The sequence below is a fragment of the Coregonus clupeaformis genome, chromosome 21, assembly GCF_020615455.1.
Source record: "Coregonus clupeaformis isolate EN_2021a chromosome 21, ASM2061545v1, whole genome shotgun sequence".
Lineage (NCBI taxonomy): Eukaryota > Metazoa > Chordata > Actinopteri > Salmoniformes > Salmonidae > Coregonus > Coregonus clupeaformis.
The window spans coordinates 40,149,772-40,168,751 of NC_059212.1; the positions used below are offsets into that span (position 1 = coordinate 40,149,772).

The following is an 18,980-nucleotide window of genomic DNA, read 5'->3' on the forward strand; positions in this document are numbered from 1 at the left end:
TGTGAACCATGTACCAGATGGTGAACACAACTCCACAGTTTACACCACAACAATAACATATTTGACAAACCCTGTTAGTTATGATATTTGTGAGAACTCTGACATGACAACTCCTATGAGACTTGTATTTATTGTGTTGCATAACTCTCCTCAAAACTATATGGTCAAATTACATACACTGAGTATACCAAACATTAGGAACACCTTCCTAATCTTGAGTTGCACCCACTTTTGCCCTCAGAACAGTCTCAATTCGTCGAGGCATGGACTCTACAAGGTGTCGAAAGCGTTCCACAGGGATGCTGGCCCATGTTGACTCCAATGCTTCCCACAGTTGTGTCAAGCTGACTGGATGTCCTTTGGGTGGTGGACCATTCTTGATATACATGGGAAACTGTTGAGTGTGAAAAACCCAGCAGCGTTGCAGTTCTTGACACAAACCGGTGCGCCTGGCACCTACTACCATAGCCCGTTTAAAGGCTCTTAAGTGTTTTGTCTTTCCCATTCACCCTCTGAATGGCACACATGCACAATCCATGTCGTAATTGTCTCATGTCTTAAAAATCCTTCTTTAACCTGTCTCCTTCCCTTCATCTACACTGATTGAAGTGGATTTAACAAGTGACATCAATAAGGGATCATATAGCTTTCACCTGGATTCACCTGGTCAGTCTATGTCATGGAAAGAGCAGGTGTTCTTAATGTTTTGTTCTCCCTTTTTTGATTATTGACCTGTGAAACATTCCCCATGTATCTAATCATATATAATTTTTAATCAGTTAGAATAGGTATTTTGATTGGTATAGTTGATGAGAATAATTATTGATGTATTTTGTCACAAGACTCAGATTAGACTCAGATTTATAATGGGGGTACATTGTAACATTTGTTACAATTAACCCCTTGCCTAAAATTCTATGCTATTTTATATGGTATTTAGAGACATTTACATAATTATATAAAATATCACTTCTTTACATCAAGTTTGCCAGTATAGCAAAGATAATACTTAGAAAAATGGCTTTCGGTCATTATGACATGCTTGAATGCTAAAATTGAGAAAACAATTGTCAATTTTAGTGTATTTATATCCAAATGTCAGTTTAAAATCTGAACATGTTTAAATTACCCCTAATTTTTACCATTGAAGACTACTGCCTAATTGGTTAATTGTAACATTTTGACTTCCACCACTTTCGGATGAATTATAAACGGCTGGTATGTCCTAGAAACGTAGTTAGCCTACAGTGTGTAATGGTAGCTGAGATATGTATGTTGTTTGTATAAACATATTATTCATCTAACTCAAATAATCATTTCATAAATAAGTAAATACTGAAATTGTTACTTTGTGCCCCGGTCTCCTAGGCCCTAGTATCATATGTCTTGTACTGAGTCAACATTATTTGATCACATTCGTTAAGATGAGCTGAGCAGAAACAGCACGAGGTGTGATTAAGGCTAGCTGCAGAGTTTATCATTCTGCCGGCTCCACTTTCGGTTAGGCAGGAGCTGTCCACTCGCCAGTGGTGCTGAAACGAGGGACGGAAGCGCCCATGTGTCTTTCAAGAAAGCCAGTGACGCAAAGATGCAATTTCACGACCATGTAAACAATGGCATATCATGCAGAGACAGGGCCCAATTCACGAAAATAAAGCATTTCATAATCAACATGACCCTTTCAAACGCGAGAGGACCCCGATTTGTGTGTCAAAAGTCGTGAGAAGTAAATTATCCTTATCGCTGATAAAACCGTGATAAACGGGCAAAGCGAACCCCTCATTAAAATGCATGATCCGGGGAGTCATAGAGTAATAGAGGTGGATATGTCTCGAGTGAGCATGCTTGAGGTTTTAGCACACTTGGCTCAAGGTGACATTCAATTACTGAGTGCATCACACACCCCGGCAGTCCTATCAGCCAAGGATCTGGCCGACAGCCATAGGCTACTACGCTAACCTCGACTCGAAACAAAAACAAACCATCTTTAATCTAGCCCCACGGTAAATAGCCTAGTAATTTACGTAATTTAATAATTGTGGGCCAAGATTAGCCTATTGTTCTGAATGCGATCGATGCGAATGAGTTCACAAATTGAAACAAACGCGAGGCTTGGTTGGGTATCCCTGACATTCAACAGACTAGCTAGTGTTTACAACCTTGAAAGGGCAAGATATCATCGCTATTCATAAAGCCTATGCCGAGAGCTTTGCACACAGGTTGTCTTTGAAATAATCTAAAAAGCACTTCTAAAAAACCTGCTTTGTCAATGGCCCATTGTTTAATGAAAATCGCTGCATAGATGGGCTTCATTCATTAAAATGTGATATAAATGTGTAGGCTAAAATACCAGCCAGAACAGGTGGAACATATGTCTTATAACAACTAATAACAATGGATGTGTCGCACAATGCACAATGACAATATCATTCTATTGCTGGGCTCCTGGATTCTCAGTATAACTTGTTGATGGTGCTATGGGGCCAAAAAAAGGCACTCCATGACATTGCCAACATGCACATACATACATAGCATAACTCTTACCTGAAATCACTGTAGGGGTGGATAATCCAATTGCCCGCTGATTTAACCCGCTCTTGCTCCCTCTCCACCGCCTTTTGACTCCCATACATGCGTAAGGAGAATTTGTTAACTCCAGGCTGCAGCATGGCACTGAATTGTCGCTGCATGAAGGTGCTTCCGTCAGGCTCGGCATCCTCGGCCTGGATCTGGGGTCCATCCTCGGGCTTCTGGAAGGTGACAGAGTTTCTAGGCTGCTGGGTCGTCTGAGTCTGGGTCGAGCCGTGCAGCGATGAGGACGCTTTCCTGCTCGGCGCGTTGGAGAAGGACACCCTGGAGTCCTTTTTCTCGGGGACGCCGGTGGAAACCGGGGTGACGCCGGGGTTTACGCTACCTTCCCCCTGGCCCTGCGTCATGGACCCTGTCGTGGAGCCATCCATGCTGGCCCTGGCTGAGTTACAAGCACCGCGCCTAAGGGACGAGTCCTCGGCCCTCCCCGCCCCGGCAGTCTTGTTGGAGATGATCGAGCGCAGGCTCCCGGTGCCGGAGTCCCTCCTGCATTCTCCGTTTTTGTTGCATTTCATTCTTAAAATTGGAGCGGTGGTGTTGCAAGCATCACCTGCTGCCGCGTTTAAAACCTCTACTGCGACAGCTGCTCCAGACGCCTCCGCCCCTGCCGCTCTGTTGGTCTCGCCGCGCCCGGCAGCATCTCCCGGACAGGTTGTGGTATCAGTCGCTTTGGATGCTACAGTGAGCTTAGTAGCAGCAGGCGCACCCTCTGCTTGCAGTAGGCTGGGCTCGTTGTTGGTTGAGTTCTTTCTGGTAGCCGTGGCCGCGGCTCCCCCTCCTGGCGTAAAGTTCTTCATCCTGATACTCCCGCCTCCGCCACCGCCGTTCCACCCGGTTCGGCGCAGCCGCGGATACTGAGTCTTGGACTCGTCCTCACCGTCCTCCGCCTCGTCTATGACAGCGTTGCTGGCCACGCCGGGCTGCTTCACAGTCGGGGCACTCTGGCTGGCAGCAGCAGCGGGGACAGAGTCAACACAATTGCTGCTTTTGCTTCTCGTACAATTGGACATGGCACCTTTGGGCGCGCTGATGTGGCTACATCCGCTGCCGCCCGCCACCTTCTTTTTCATGGTCGTAGCAGATGAGCCTGGTGAAACCTCATTCTTGTCCATGACATTGGGCATATCAAATGTTGCCTCCAATTATCTTTAGAGAAACCCGAACAGGGACAGAGGAGAGGGGGAGAGAGAAAGGAGAGAGAGGAGGAGGTGGACGTGACTTCTTTGCAAACTACAAGAGTAGGTATCTGTGCTCACTTTCAGAGATCATGTAAGCTTTTAGCGGCAGTTGCTCCGTGATTAAGTCCCATTCAGCAAACCATGGGCTACTGTAAACCTATAGCCTTATTAAATTAACTTACAATTACATTCTAATCAATCAAACTCCCAAAATATTCAACAAGCTATCAGCTAAAATCATGTGAAATCGGGTAGGGTCAATTACTCATATAGCATTCAAACGCTCAATTAAAACGGCATGAAAGTAATGAAGCAATGATGTCATTTTTTAGAGGGTGTTTTCAATGACAATATGTCAAACAGACGTGTAGCGCCCTCTACTGTCCATACAGGTGGAATAGATAGAATGAGATCTCAAAGTGATAGCAGTCTGTTTCCTTTACCCCATCATCTGCACTTATCTGAAAGAGCTGAGCAGGTAAACTTCCACAGCAACAGCAACTTTCCAATAGGCATCTACCATACTTTCCCCTATCTCATGTTTCCATATGAGGACATGACAATCAAGATATAAGGGGAGGAGGCCACTTCTATCGAAATGCACCTTTTATAAGCATCATATCCTTGAATCAAACTATTTGGGTTTTCATCAAAGATTCTCCTCAAAGATACAGCTTTCAATTTACACCAAACGTTCCAAGAATCCAAATCGGATTGTAGGAATGATCAAATTATGTTTTGGAAGTGAGGTACTGTCACCCAAAAGTTAGATTAAGATATTAGTGAACAGATACAGTAATGTGTGCAGGCAGGCACCAAAGTATTCTTGCTGGTAGGGTTACATTATATCACAGTTTCTAGCCTGCTGTTACCTCCATCAACAGGTGCATGTAACTTTTTGTAACCACATGATTATTTCAGGACCCCTTTACAGGACAGAAACAATGTTTAATCCATCTCCAAGTTTACCCAAGCATTCACAACCGGTGAGCTGAGCACGTACTGAAATTGAATAAATCATACAGTGATCAAATCAGACCAGCAGTAGGATACGGAAGAACAGCCCTGACAAAGGACCCAAGCTCCAGACACACTGTCTGATCTGATATAGGACAAGGATGCCTTTGAGAGAGATCAATGGTTAGGGAAAACGTGCCCAGTATGTATTTATCGCCAAATCCTATTTCAACCTTATCTACGTCATACACATGATAATACAGGCAAAACTGTATATATGTTCTGATATTTTACCTTGTCCATTGAGACCTTGCTCTTCTGTTACAGAACCAGTGAGAACTATATGAGGACGGACACACACACATACACAGCTTTCAGAATCACTGACGTTGATCGCACACAGTCTGTGTCAATGACATTCAGAGGTTGTCTGCAATCACTGAACTTGTCTCAAACATCCATGCAGCAATGTTAAACTACGTTTCCCAGGGGTCAATGGGGTTGTCATGACTGTTCTGAGGCTCCTTGCCGCAGGTCTCTTACCTTTTCACAGTGACGCTGTCTGTGAGATGCCGGGTCCAGTCTGAGCTGGCAGATGGAGTGTGTCTCTTGCTCTGCAGAGGCTGCCTGCCTCAATTCCACTTCCTGGTATGATGACACATTAGAAGTATGATGCTCTGGGTTCATTTGCATAAAAGTCAGAGTTCCAAAAAAGAAAAAAAAGACTAATTGATCTTGGACGAGGTCCAACGAGATATGAGGAATCCCTGAGAGAGACATTTACCATTTTATTGTTGTTATTGTCGTTATTTAAAAAAATTATATTATTATTATTTACTACCATTTTATATTATTATTTGTTATTCTTTATTTGTTTTATTACAATGTATATTGTATACATTGTTTCTTTGGCAATATTGATACAATGTTTTTCATGCCAATAAAGCAGCTTGAATTTGAATTTGACAGTGTCAGGCTGGTTGAACAGATGCTGCTGTTGGCTGGTCTGGTGGAACAAACCTGAGAGCAGCGTATGCTGGCAGCGTCAACATTCATCATTGTTGTGTGAGAATTTGAAGTTGCAGCTATAACCACTCACACAGGGTCAGCTATTCTTTCAACCCTCTAATGGTTTAGGTTAAAATTGGGGTTAGCGTAATCTGGTCCTAAATCTGTGGTTAAGGTCAACCTTATGATAAAACCTCAGCTACCTTTTTTCCACACTGACATCCCAGGTGTATGTGGACTGGTTATAACATATTTATAGGGTAAAAATAAGCATTTCAGTCATGCACAGAAGGTTTAGTGAAAGATATACAGTAATAATGTTTACTTCCCCCTCTACCGCCTATTGTTCCCAGGAAGCTAATCAGGTGAAGGTGTGGATGACACCAGGCCGGGTCTCTTTCTCTCTATTTTTGTTCCCCACCCATTTCTTCCTTCTCTCATTTTCTCTCCTCCACACACACACACACACACACACACACACACACACACACACACACACACAGACACAGACACACACACAGACACACACACAGACGCACACACACACAGATACACACACACACACACACAGAAAGACAAGGCAGCTTTAAATGGGTCATAATGGGTTTAGGCTGATAGTGCTGCAGCAGTAGACAGGAGAGGGAAGGTACCGTTACACCAGCATGGCTGATAAGGAAATGACTTGGGTGGGGGGCCCCACATAGACTAGAACAGACTAGAACATACTGGAACCTATGCTATCAACACATTGGTATGGGGTTATTTTCTGTTTATCCATTCTCATTTCAACGCCAAACCCACAACTGGTGTGTGTGGCCAAAGAGCTCTATTTTCATTGTCATCTGACCAAAGCAACGGTTCCAATCCAAGTGCCAATGCCATTTATCAAACTCCAAGCGTTTATATGTGCTGGATGATATGAAACTAGAGCTCTTTGACCACGCACACCAGTGGTGGGTTTAGAGTCAAAACAAGGATACCTAGCAGTAAAATATGCTATGGGGCTATTTTGCTCCCACTGGTCCTGGGGCGCTTGTTACGGTCAACGGCATCATAAACTTTACCCAGTACCAGGACATTTTAGCTAAACACCTGGTTGCCTCTTTTTTTAGCATACAATATGGCTCAGTATTTGTATTATTTATTTATTATTGACCTTTTATCAAGGGTGCCAATAATTTTGGACCTGACTGTACATGACTTGGATAGGGGCTTGGTCTGAAACACATTAAAATGTTCCAATGATCCCTTCAGTGATATTAGGTGTAAGCCTAGGGGTAGGGGTTAGGGGAATATTTAGGCTGGGCTACACAGAACTAGGTTACGACTGTAAGCCCGGTTCTCTGATAGTATGAGTGAGGTATTTCACTTTATTACACTACACCAGCCATGATTGGCTGGACGTCGAGACGTGTGCGTCCGGGAAGGATGTCCCTTCTACCCTATAAAAGGTCAGACGCAGCGTCTCTGAGTCATTCAAAAATAAGCCACACCTCTTCCTCGCTCATGCAAGGAGGGTGGTCTGGTGAAATACCTCACTCATACTATCAGAGAACCGGGGTTACAGTCGTAACCTAAAGTTCTCTTTCAAAGTATTCATTTCGGTATTTCACTTATGGGATATACTGACTCCCGTATTGCCAGACAAGCTTATCCTGATGACCGACTGCCCTGTGCGATATATCACACAAATGGGCTTTGCCCTTCAGAAGATCCTACACCTAAAACAGTATGCGCCAGGATCGGTGCAGTGACATCGAGCCTATAAAACTTCGCAAATGTATGACGCGAAGCCCAACTCGCTGCTGAGCAAATATCTTGGATAGATATGCCCTTAAATAAAGCCCAGGACGTAACCATTCCTCTAGTGGAATGAGCCCGTAGGCCAGCAGGAGGCTGAAGACCCTCCCTTGTGTAGGCCAAAGCAATAGCCCCCACTATCCAGTGGGATAGGCCTTGTTTAGTGAGCACTTTACCTGTGTAAGGTTTCGCCCAGGAAATAAACAACTGATCATATTTCCTAAATCCCTTAGTCCTGTCCATGTAGATGCGCAGAGCGCGTGCTGGATACAACATATGCAACCGTTGATGTTCCAGAGAGGAAAACGGTGGGGGGAAAAAGCTACCAGCTCCAGAGGAAGACACATCAAAGATGGGTTAACAATCTTAGGGATAAAGGCGGGGTTAGGCCGCAACGATACCCTATTGTTACCAGGTGCAAATTGTGAACACGACGAGTGCACCGAGAGTGCGTGAATGTCACTTACACGCTTGGCGGAGGCCAGTGCTAGTAATCGCGCAGTCTTAAATGAAAGCATCTTCAGCTCCACCTGATCCAGGGTTCAAAAGGATGTTGGCATAGAGCATCCAAAACGGGCGACAAGGGAGTGTTGCCCCACTGTCGTGCTCCCAAAACCCACATGACAAGCTGAAATAGCTGCTAGATATGCCTTAATAGTAGAAAAATACTTTCCTTTTTCTAATAATTCCTGTAGAAACGACAGGATTACCGGGACAGAGCACTGGAATGGCACTGCCTGTGATACAGTGCACCATTCCTCAAACACTGGCCATTTACAATTATAAAGGGACCTGGTGGATGAGGCTCTAGCACTCTGAATAGTCGAAATGACATTCTGAGGAAGCCCGACAGTGTTCAAGTTGAACCATTCACGGGCCAGGGCCAGAGTGCCAACCGTTCCGGGTGAGGATGGAAAATCTCCACAGATGGCCGGATTGCAGTTGAGTGATCTCCGCTAGCCAGTGTTTCCCTGGCCAATGTGCCGCTATTAGTATGAGAGATAGACCCTTCTCCCGCACCCTGGCTAGGGTGGGGTAAATCAGGGCCAGTATGGGGAATGCATACAGGAGGACGCGTGGCCAGTCGTGCGCCAACGCGTCCACTCCCATCGGTGACTCCCGATCCCTCAGGGAAAAGAACAGTGGACACGGAGTATTTTCCATCTATGCATAAAGATCCACTACTGGAATTCCGAAGTGCATCCAAACCTGATTGGCTACTTCCGGGTGAAGCTCCCAATCTCCCGGTATAGAGGGTTCCCCCTGGAAAGTAAATCTGCCCCCAGATTCAGTACTCCCGGTATATGAGTAGCTCTCAGTGACTGGAGATGCACAATGCTCCACATAATCAGTCTGTGTGTGTAAGTGAGGGGATCTCAGTCCCCCTTGTCTGTTTATGTGAGCCACAACAGTGGTATTGTCTGTTCTGACTAGAACATGACGACCCTCCAGAAATGAGAGGAACGACTTTAATGCTAGGGACACTGCAAGGACTTCCAGGCAGTTTATGTGAGTAGAACGGAGATGTGGTCCCCACACCCCATTGACTGCTCTGCCCTCGTGGGTCGCACCCCAACTGGAGAGAGATGCGTCCGTCGTGACTACTGTTCTGGATAAAACAGTGCCCACCTGGGCACCCTGTGAAAGAAACATCCAGTGCCTCCAGTGGCCCAGCGCTACCATGCAGTCTATGGAGATCTGTACACGGTGACGTTTGTGACGTATTGGGCTCAGACCCAAAGAGACCCAGCATTGAAACCCTCTCATATTCAAACGTCCTAATGGGATGACTACTAAAACCGATGCCATCAACCCTAGTAGCCTCAGGCATGTTTTGAAAGAGACCAGGTTCCCTCTGCGAAACAGTGCTAGGCAATCTTGGAATGTTCTTATCCGTTCCACTGAAAGGCGAGCTTTGAAAGATACCGAATCCAGGATTAAACCTAGGAAAGAGATTGTCTGCGTGGGAATCAGAACGCTCTTTACTGTGTTTATTCTGAAACCTAGAAATGTCAGGTGTTCCAATAATAGCTGACTGTGTTCTAAGACCTCTTGTCTCGATTGCGCGCACAGCAGCCAAGGGTCTATGTAAGTCATCAGCCGAATGCCCCTCTCTCTGAGTGGGGCTATGGCTGCCTCGGTACACTTCGTAAAAACACGAGGTGACAGAGAGGCTGAAAGGGAGCACAAGAAATTCATAGATTACACCTTGAAAAGCGAATCTGAGAAATGTCCTGTATATTGAGATGTGAAAGTAAGCGTCCTTCAAATATCTCGAGTAAAAACCGCAGTGGCTTTGCTCTGGAGGAACAATTTGTATTGCCCTTTTCCCTACTAGCGATGTGATTCCCCTTGAGCCTGACAGCGAATTGTAGTCTGTATCCCCTGTCGATCATTCCCTGTACCCAGTTTGACTGCGCATGTCCGCCAGTTCTCTCTCCGCTCCGAGAGAGGGCTGACCAGGCTTTCCTTCATTGCCGGAAAAGCCTGGCACCCTCTGTCAGGGAGAGGGTGTACTACAGTTCATGACGCACTGCGCATGTCCGGCTTCGTACGGTGAGAGCGCTTATGTGACCAGTCACCACAGAAGGAGCGGTAGCTCCCTCTGGTGGCGTTTTAGGGAGGCACCATTTACATTTTTATCATTTACCATTATCATAATCACACCGAGTGGGTGTCCTTGGCCGATATCTTCTTTCCACAAGAGCAGATTCGTGCCGAGAGCTTCTCCTCGTTTGGGGTGGGAGATGTTTTCGTCGCCATAGCTTGGATGCTATGTTTTTAGCTGTCAGAAAAAAACTAGCGTGGCAGGCTAGTCCGATAGCTAGCAATTAGTGGGTTAACTCCGACAGTGCCACTCGGTGTGATGGCCGGATACCATTTCCGAAAGGACAGGTTAGAAAATATAGCTTGGTGTAACTAGTAAATACTTTTCTTGCCGAAGTAAAAAAAAAAGAAAAAAAGCTAGCTAGAGTGGTGGCTAGCTTGCCGACGACTAGTCACTGTTTGGATACAGCTAACTTGGTCGAGTTAGCCGTGTCACAGCTGTACCCGTTCCTCCCTCGAATAATTTTCCTCTAGCTATGGTGAAGGGAAAGGAAAATTGTCACCACCGCACAATCCCGAGAATAGCGCCCGGTGAGCGAGTTGTAAGCTCACGTCTGTGGACAGTTTAGCTATTTCTGGGAAATGCAGTCGTGTCGAGGTAAGCTTTTTTTGATGAAAAGCTAGAAGAGGTGTTTGAACGACTCAGAGATGCTGCGTCTGACCTTTTATAGGGTAGGAGGGACATCCTTCCCCGAAGCACACGCCTCGATGTCCAGCCAATCATGGATGGCGTAGTGTAATAAAGGCTTCTGACGAATACGCTGGCGCGTATCCCATAAGTGAAATACCGAAACGAATACTTCAAAGAGAACACACAAAAGACACCATCCATCTTCCCACTATGCACATAAAGACTCAACAGAAGAACATCAGGTACCATATTTGAAAAGACAATAAAATATGCGGAGTGAAATGGAGTGTGCATAGCCGGGTGAGAAGTGTACCACGGCCATATGTAACTCTGTGTTGTTGTTTTTATCGCACTGCTTTGCTTTATCTTGGCCAGGTCGCAGTTGTAAATGAAAACTTGTTCTCAACTGGCTTACCTGGTTAAATAAAGGTGAAAAAAATATATAATCTTTCTCCATTTCCTCCTTCAGGACAGGGCTCCTGAGGGAGCAGAGCTATGATTGGCTCCCAGGCTGAGCTCATAATTAAACCGTGGTGATTGGGTTATTTGGTGATTACTAATCAGCATGGCACCACTTAGCCAATAGTATATAATAGCTTCACATAATGGATTTCAGCCCCTGCTTATTGTTCAGCGACCAGTTTGAATACTTCAGAAATCCACCATTCCTAGTTCCTACCTACCTTCCTTGAACCTTCCTACAATCTAAACTAGATGCCCTCAATCTCACACAAATTATCAACGAACCTACCAGGTACAACCCTAAATCCGTAAACATGGGTACCCTCATAGATATCATCCTGACTAATTTACCCTCTAAATACACCTCCGCTGTCTTCAACCAGGATCTCAGCGATCACTGCCTTATTGCCTGCGTCCGTAACGGGTCCGCGGTCAAACGACCACCCCTCATCACTGTCAAACGCTCCCAAAAACACTTCAGCGAGCAGGCCTTCCTAATTGACCTGGCCCAGGTATCCTGGATGGATATAGATCTCATTCCGTCAGTAGAGGATGCCTGGTTGTTCTTTAAAAGTAATTTCCTCTCAATCTTAAATAGACATGCCCCATTCAAAAAATATAGAACTAAGAACAGATATAGCCCCTGGTTCTCCTCAGACTTGACTGCCCTTGACCAGCACAAAAACATCCTGTGGCGTACTGCATTAGCATCAAATAGCCCCGCGATATGCAACTTTTCAGGGAAGTTAGGAACCAATATACACAAGCAGTTAGGAAAGCAAAGGCTAACTTTTTCAAACAGAAATTTGCATCCTGTAGCACTAACTCCAAAAAGTTTTGGGACACTGTAAAGTCCATGGAAAATAAGAGCACTTCCTCCCAGCTGCCCACTGCACTGAGGCTAGGAAACACTATCACCACCGATAAATCTACAATAATCGAGAATTTCAACAAGCATTTTGCTACGGCTGGCCATGCTTTCCACCTGGCTACCACTACCCCGGCCACCAGCTCTGCACCCTCCGCTGCAACTTGCCCATGCCCCCCGCTTCTCCTTCACACAAATCCAGACAGCTGATGTTCTAAAAGAGCTGCAAAATCTGGACCCCTACAAATCATCTGGGCTAGACAATCTGGACCCTTTCTTTCTAAAACTAGCCGCGAAATTGTCGCAACCCCTATTACTAGCCTGTTCAACCTCTCTTTCGTAACGTCTGAGATCCCCAGAGATTGGAAAGCTGCCGCGGTCATCCCCCCTCTTCAAAGGGGGTGACACTCTAGATCCAAACTGTTACAGACCCATATCCATCCTGCCCTGCCTTTCAAAAGTTTTTGAAAGCCAAGTCAACAAACAGATCACCGACCATTTCGAATCCCACCGTACCTTCTCCGCTATGCAATCCGGTTTCCGAGCTGGTCATGGGTGCACTTCAGCCACGCTCAAGGTCCTAAAGCGATATTATAACCGCGATCGATAATAGACAGTACTGTGCAGCCGTTTTCATTGACCTGGCCAAGGCTTTCGACTCTGTCAACCACCGCATTCTTATTGGCAGACTAAATAGCCTTGGTTTCTCAAATGACTGCCTCGCCTGGTTCACCAACTACTTCTCAGATAGAGTTCAATGTGTCAAATCGGAGGGCCTGTTGTCTGGACCTATGGCAGTCTCTATGGGGGTGCCACAGGGTTCAATTCTTGGGCCGACTCTTTTCTCTGTGTATATCAATGACGTCGCTCTTGCTGCTGGTGACTCTCAGATCCACCTCTACGCAGACGACACCATTTTGTATACATCTGGCCCTTCATTGGACACTGTGTTAACAAACCTCCAAACGAGCTTCAATTCCATACAACACTCCTTCAGTAGCCTCCAACTGCTCTTAAACACTAGTAAAACTAAATGCATGCTCTTCAACCGAACGCTGCTTGCACCCGCCCACCCGACTAGAATCACTACTCTCGACGGGTCTGACCTAGAGTATGTGGACAACTACAAATATCTAGGTGTCTGGTTAGACTGTAAACTCTCCTTCCAGACTCACATTAAGAATCTCCAATCCAAAGTTAAATCTAGAATCGGTTTCCTATTTCGCAACAAAGCCTCCTTCACTCATGCTGCCAAACATGCCCTCGTAAAACTGACTATCCTACCGATCCTTGACTTCGAGCGATGTCATTTACAAAATAGCCTCCAACACTCTACTCAGCAAATTGGATGTAGTCTATCACAGTGCCATCCGTTTTGTCTCCAAAGCCCCATATAATACCCACCACTGTGACCTGTACGCTCTTGTTGGCTGGTCCTCACTACATATTCGTCGCCAAACCCACTGGCTCCAGGCCATCTATAAATCACTGCTAGGCAAATCCCCGCCTTATCTTAGCTCATTGGTCACCATAGCAACACCCACCCGTAGTCTGCAGCTCCAGCGGGTATATCTCACTGGTCATCCCCACAGCCAACACCTCCTTTGGCCGCAATTCCTTCCAGTTCTCTGCTGCCAATGACTGGAACAAATTGCAAAAATCTCTGAAGCTGGAGACTCTTATCTCCCTCACTAACTTTAAGCATCAGTTGTCAGAGCACCTTACCGATCACTGCACCTGTACACAGCCCATCTGAAATTAGCCCGCCCAACTACCTCATCCCTATATTGTTATTTATTTTGCTCATTTGTACCCCAGTATCTCTATTTGCACATCATCTCTTGCACATCTATCATTCCAGTGTTAATACTAATTGTAATTATTTTGCACTATAGCCTATTTTATTGCCTTACCTCCATAACTTGCTAAATTTGCACACACTGTATATTATATGTATTTCTGTTGTATTTTTGACTTTGTTTTGTTTTACCCCATATGTAACTCTGTGTTGTTGTTTTTATCGCACTGCTTTGCTTTATCTTGGCCAGGTCGCAGTTGTAAATGAGAACTTGTTCTCAACTGGTTTACCTGGTTAAATAAAGGTGAAATAAAATAAAAAAAATAAAAACTGACTAACTACTGAGCTGACGTGACTATATTGGTGCTACTGTAGCGCTTTCACCTATCCAATCGGGAATAATCAGTGAGAATTTTGTACAAGGAAGGAAGGGTGCATTTCGAAAGTATTGGAACAAGATGACGATTCCAGACACCTCATTTCACCATTCAAAAACATTTTCACACAGCAGAACATTCTAGAATCATCCAGAAGAAACCAATTTTATACTTACAAATGTACTGTCATAGTGTAGCGCTATCATCAAAACTGCAGTATAGTCCGGTTTTGGTGTTTTATTACTATTTTACCCCACCAAATCATTAACTTACAATAGAATAGGTAAATAAAAATGCATTGACCTGAAATTCATTGTATGGGACATTTGAGGAAACTGAGTGAGAATCTGTTTGCCACTTTTGATAGTAGTCTACAAGAAATTAGAGAATACAAAAATGTTGGAAAAATGCAGACAAATTGAGACTTTAATGTGAGAATCACAATATGAGCATTAAAAATAATTATAAAAAAGTTCAGAGATGCAATAACATTTTTGTTCAGTAGCAGTTTCCCAAAATGCACATTCTTGAAACCAAACAGAATGTAGTGCAACACAAAAGTGCAAATAAATAATCCTAAAATCAGATGCATACACTCAGTTCTCTCTGTAAGATATTATTCAGTTGGCTGTACAGTGGCTGACCTGCTTGTTTATGTTCTTAAATATGAATACCTCTATGTACACATATCTCTCTCCTTCGGCATGGAAGTCTGTACCACCACAGTTGAGTAAAAAAGTGTCCCCATCTTATTGCAAAAAGACATGACAATGTCTCAGTCAAGTCGCAGTCCACTCCGGTTCAAAAGTACTTCTCTCCAGTTCTTCTGTAGATACTATTATACACCACAGCCTGTTCGGATCCTTCTCCAGTTTCATTGCACATCTTCACTCTCTCCTTTTACAGAAGCATCGCAACAATACTGGTGCATGCGTCCACTTCAGTCCACACATGGGCAGGAATGATTGTGTGTTCAAAGTTCACAATAAAATAAAATAAAAATAATGTCTCATAGTCCATTTTGTGTTTATTGTTTCACCTCCAGAGTAGAGTCATCTCCCCAGCAGCTTCTCCCAATGGGCCTTACAGAGAGCACTGAGAAGGGCAGCCCTCCTGACTCTCCTGAGCCAGTGGTAGAGTAGCGGTGAAAGTCTGGGGTGAGGTGTTGGTTGTGTGCAGGAGGTGTGATGGAGGTCTAGGAGTTATTGGCAGCGTTCTCATTACTTGGGGAGCTGGAGGAGGATGACGAGGAGGAGGAAGGGGAGGAGTTCATTCCTGAAAGTCCCGGGGGGTCCGTGGCTGTGTTCTGTCCACTGAGGCTCTTTCTGCACACTGGACATGTGTCGTGCTTAGGGAGAAAGAGAGGGACACAGAAACAAGAGCTTCAGCTTACAGTTTAGACAATGAGAAGACATTAACATGCACACCACTACATTTAAAAGGGATTCAACCGAGGTGTAAACGCACATACCTGTTCCAGCCATGGTACTATACAGTCATTGTGAAACAGGTGATTGCACGGAAGTTGCCTGACAGTCTCCCCTACACTGTAGTCTTCCTTGCACACGGAACATTCTAAACTGGAACCTGCAATAAAAGAGAATATTTTGCGGTGAACTGTTCCTTTAAAATTACCTTTGACCTCTATGGTTGAGTGATCAGTCCCTCCAGGATTTCATTAGATTTTGCTGTGGCAATTCTGACATTTTGCATGGCAATATGCAATGATTTTGTCCAATTTGTCGTGACAATGCGCTGACGTGGGAAAATGTTTGTTGATGTGTGTCTTGATTGAACCATATTATGAGGTAAATGTGCAGTGATTGGCTGAATTTGCCAGCCCTCTTTCTGTACTGCGGTGATGGGTCAGTTTAATGTGATAATATTTCGATCATTTGACTTTTTTATACGGAAATTGTGCAGTGATTGGTTAAATTGGCAAGCCTTGGCATAATATTCAGGGAATTGTTGATTTTGCACCCCAAAAAATGCGATCACAGAATCGTGGAGGGACTGTGATACGTTGTTGTTGACTCACCCACATGTTCCTCTGTGATCTGGATGCTGGGCAGGCTCTTTATCCTCTCTCTATCAGCAGGAGGAGGACCCGTGTTCTCAAACTGATTCAATAACTACAGGGGAGAGAGGGAAGGTTGTTTTATTAAGTTGTGGAAATGTCACCAGAATTTGTAATTGAATCCCTTGTGAAGTTTAGAGGATTTGGGTATACCTGGGTAATGATAGAATCAAGTCCATTGGCACCCCAAGCGTAGTCCATTGGATTTGAGTGTAGCATGCCCCTATCAAGAGAATTCCAAGAAATGACTCAAAACACACAGTAACTAGTATGTTTACAAATACAACATAGATTTTGAGGGTATTTATATAATAACAGTGTGCAGATACCATGGTCCCATTCCAATGTTCGGCATGGCTGTGGGTGCTATGATTCCATTCACTAGCTGCTGGAGGATTCTGCAGAGGGACAATGAGAAATATCTTAGCCACTTCTTGAATTATTCCTGAAGGAAACTGAGCCATGTCGCTACACAAGCAGTGTATGAATTCCTTTCATAATTCCTTTCTCATCTCCTTCCTACAGGGCAAGCAAACAATGTTTCATAGGGCAAGCAAGCTGGAAAGTGTTCCTTACCCCTCTAATGTGGGCACTCCCTCGTATCTCTGTCCCGGTCGCCGTTGCATGTGTCGTCCCTGTGGTTGCCGGGCGCTGTACCGTTGCCGTGACGCTATCTCCCGTTCCCGCCGGTTCTCTGTCTCGCGGTTATCTTCTGCCGGCAGCCCCGCTCGGAGGTCGAAATTCTCGCCAAGAATCCCCAGAGCGAACTGGCCATATCCGGGCGGAAATGTAAACATGTGCTGGTGGTCCATACTCTTCGGGAGGACAAAGAGGGAAACATATACTGTCACTACCTTGCAGTCCAACCCAGGTGCATGAGTTCATAAGGACCAACTGTTGAGTTGAGGAACAAAGGCGTTCTGTGTCACTAACCTCAAAAGTCGGACGGGTCTGATCGCTTGTGGAGGCAGTGGATGTGGACCCATTTTCAGTGCTGGAAAGAAACAAAATATCAGAAATGACATGTTCTCATCTTATCTTCAACTATGAACCAATGTGATAGAACACTGACAGCCTGTTTCCCAGACACAGAGAGCATTGTCAATGGAGAAGTGCTGCTGAAAGGGCTTTAAACTCTGATAGACAGGCAGATGATACTGTAGGCTACCTTCTCTCCACTGATAGCGCTTCAATGAAGCCAGATTCACACCGTGGACAGGTGTAATCCTGCAGGAGAGCAGAGATGCATCTAAATTATAACATAATCATAACTGTCATCAGTCAGTCTCATACACTTTCATGTTTTAATTTGATGTAAAGCAAAACAAAACAACAACCTTGCCTTTGTAGGCTATGTGTGTACCTGGGAATTGAGATTGTTAGCTAGCTTCAACCAGATGTGGCTTGAATTCAAAATCAAACAAGTTATCTATTGACCTCACCCTTTGACACACTGTAGATCCATTCACAGAGTTGATCATTTTAACAATAGCTTATGATCCATTCAATAATGCATTGCTATTGAGAGATCTTTGAGTACCATTAGCTCTTTGCAAAGGCTCTCCACACAGGTAGCTATCTGAAAGCTACTGCACTGTACAATTCAAGAAGCTTCCTATGAATGACCATACAACAACAGACTGTTGAAACAGGTTGTTGCAGCTATGGAAATGAGTTGGTGGTGTACATAGCCTAATGATTGTGACAATTGTGTTTTTTGAAAGTCACACTTTGTGAGATCATAACTTAAAGGGGTAATCACTAGTTGCTACATCCATTTGTGGATGTATAAATTAATTATATGTACCCATTGATTCTTAAAGAATATAACTTATACATGCCTTATGAGCTTAGTTCAACTGTCGTACGCATTAGAACCCAAAATATATGCATGTTTAACTCCAATGTTTGTAAACAAAGTAAATGTAAACAACCACTATATAGCCTAAAAACATGTTTAAACTATACTTTTGATATCATGGATGGTCATTCCTTGCATCCTTAGCTTTGAATTTGACAGTGGCTACATTTCTCCAGCCCCATCCCCTTACTTTGTTACCGAAACTGTGGTGGGGAGTCGCTTTGTTATTGTTTCAACTTCTGATTTCTGCTTTAAGTTAGGTAGCTATCTACCTTTGGAGGTGCTAGGGGCCGATTTCCCTGTTTATCCGGCAAGCTGTCACAATAATGAACAGGTCTCATATTATAAAGAGAGAGACACGCTGTCACTTGAAGATCTGGGTAACTCCTTAGCTAATCCAACAAGTCACAGAGGCATGACCTCGAAACATCCTAACACGAAGCTATAACGTTAGCTGTCAAATGATTGGCAACGTGAACGTTCTACTAGCTACAAGCTAACGTTAGCTAGCTATCATGCTTCAGCCAGAGGATATCGTGGATAAAATAATACAAAATAATACAGCTGGCCATGGTTTTCTTTTGTCAACGACAAAAACCTCTCTGGAATGCTTACCGGGAGACGAGGGTTGATCTCTGCTGAACATCGGTGACAGAAAAACCGGCAGGGCCGTGGGGGAGCTTCAGCCATCTTCTGATTCTCTACCAGACAACCGAGAGGGAACATGTACGGGTAGCGACAACCGACATAATTCGCTGTTCTAGGAG

General features: G+C 44.5%; 2 protein-coding genes across 2 annotated transcripts in view; both read right to left on the reverse strand.

Annotated features, from left to right (window-relative positions):
* The window catches only part of LOC121535490 (potassium/sodium hyperpolarization-activated cyclic nucleotide-gated channel 2-like), a 64,930-nt gene extending 61,520 nt beyond the window's left edge, over positions 1-3,410 (reverse strand). The window contains 1 exon segment of the mRNA XM_045205895.1: positions 2,545-3,410. Within this exon segment, the coding sequence (XP_045061830.1) occupies positions 2,545-3,386 (842 nt within the window). The 5' untranslated portion in view covers positions 3,387-3,410.
* An 11,087-nt stretch (positions 3,411-14,497) lies between these two features.
* LOC121535486 (E3 ubiquitin-protein ligase RNF126) lies at positions 14,498-18,955 on the reverse strand. Its single transcript, XM_041842610.2, has 9 exons — positions 18,829-18,955; positions 17,521-17,579; positions 17,286-17,346; positions 16,929-17,167; positions 16,682-16,750; positions 16,506-16,575; positions 16,314-16,407; positions 15,747-15,862; positions 14,498-15,623 (listed from the first exon to the last, which is right to left on the reverse strand). Exons 1-9 carry the CDS (start codon positions 18,937-18,939, stop codon positions 15,471-15,473), a joined length of 972 nt encoding a protein of 323 aa, XP_041698544.1. The 5' UTR covers positions 18,940-18,955; the 3' UTR covers positions 14,498-15,470.
* Between the last annotated feature and the right edge of the window lie 25 nt (positions 18,956-18,980).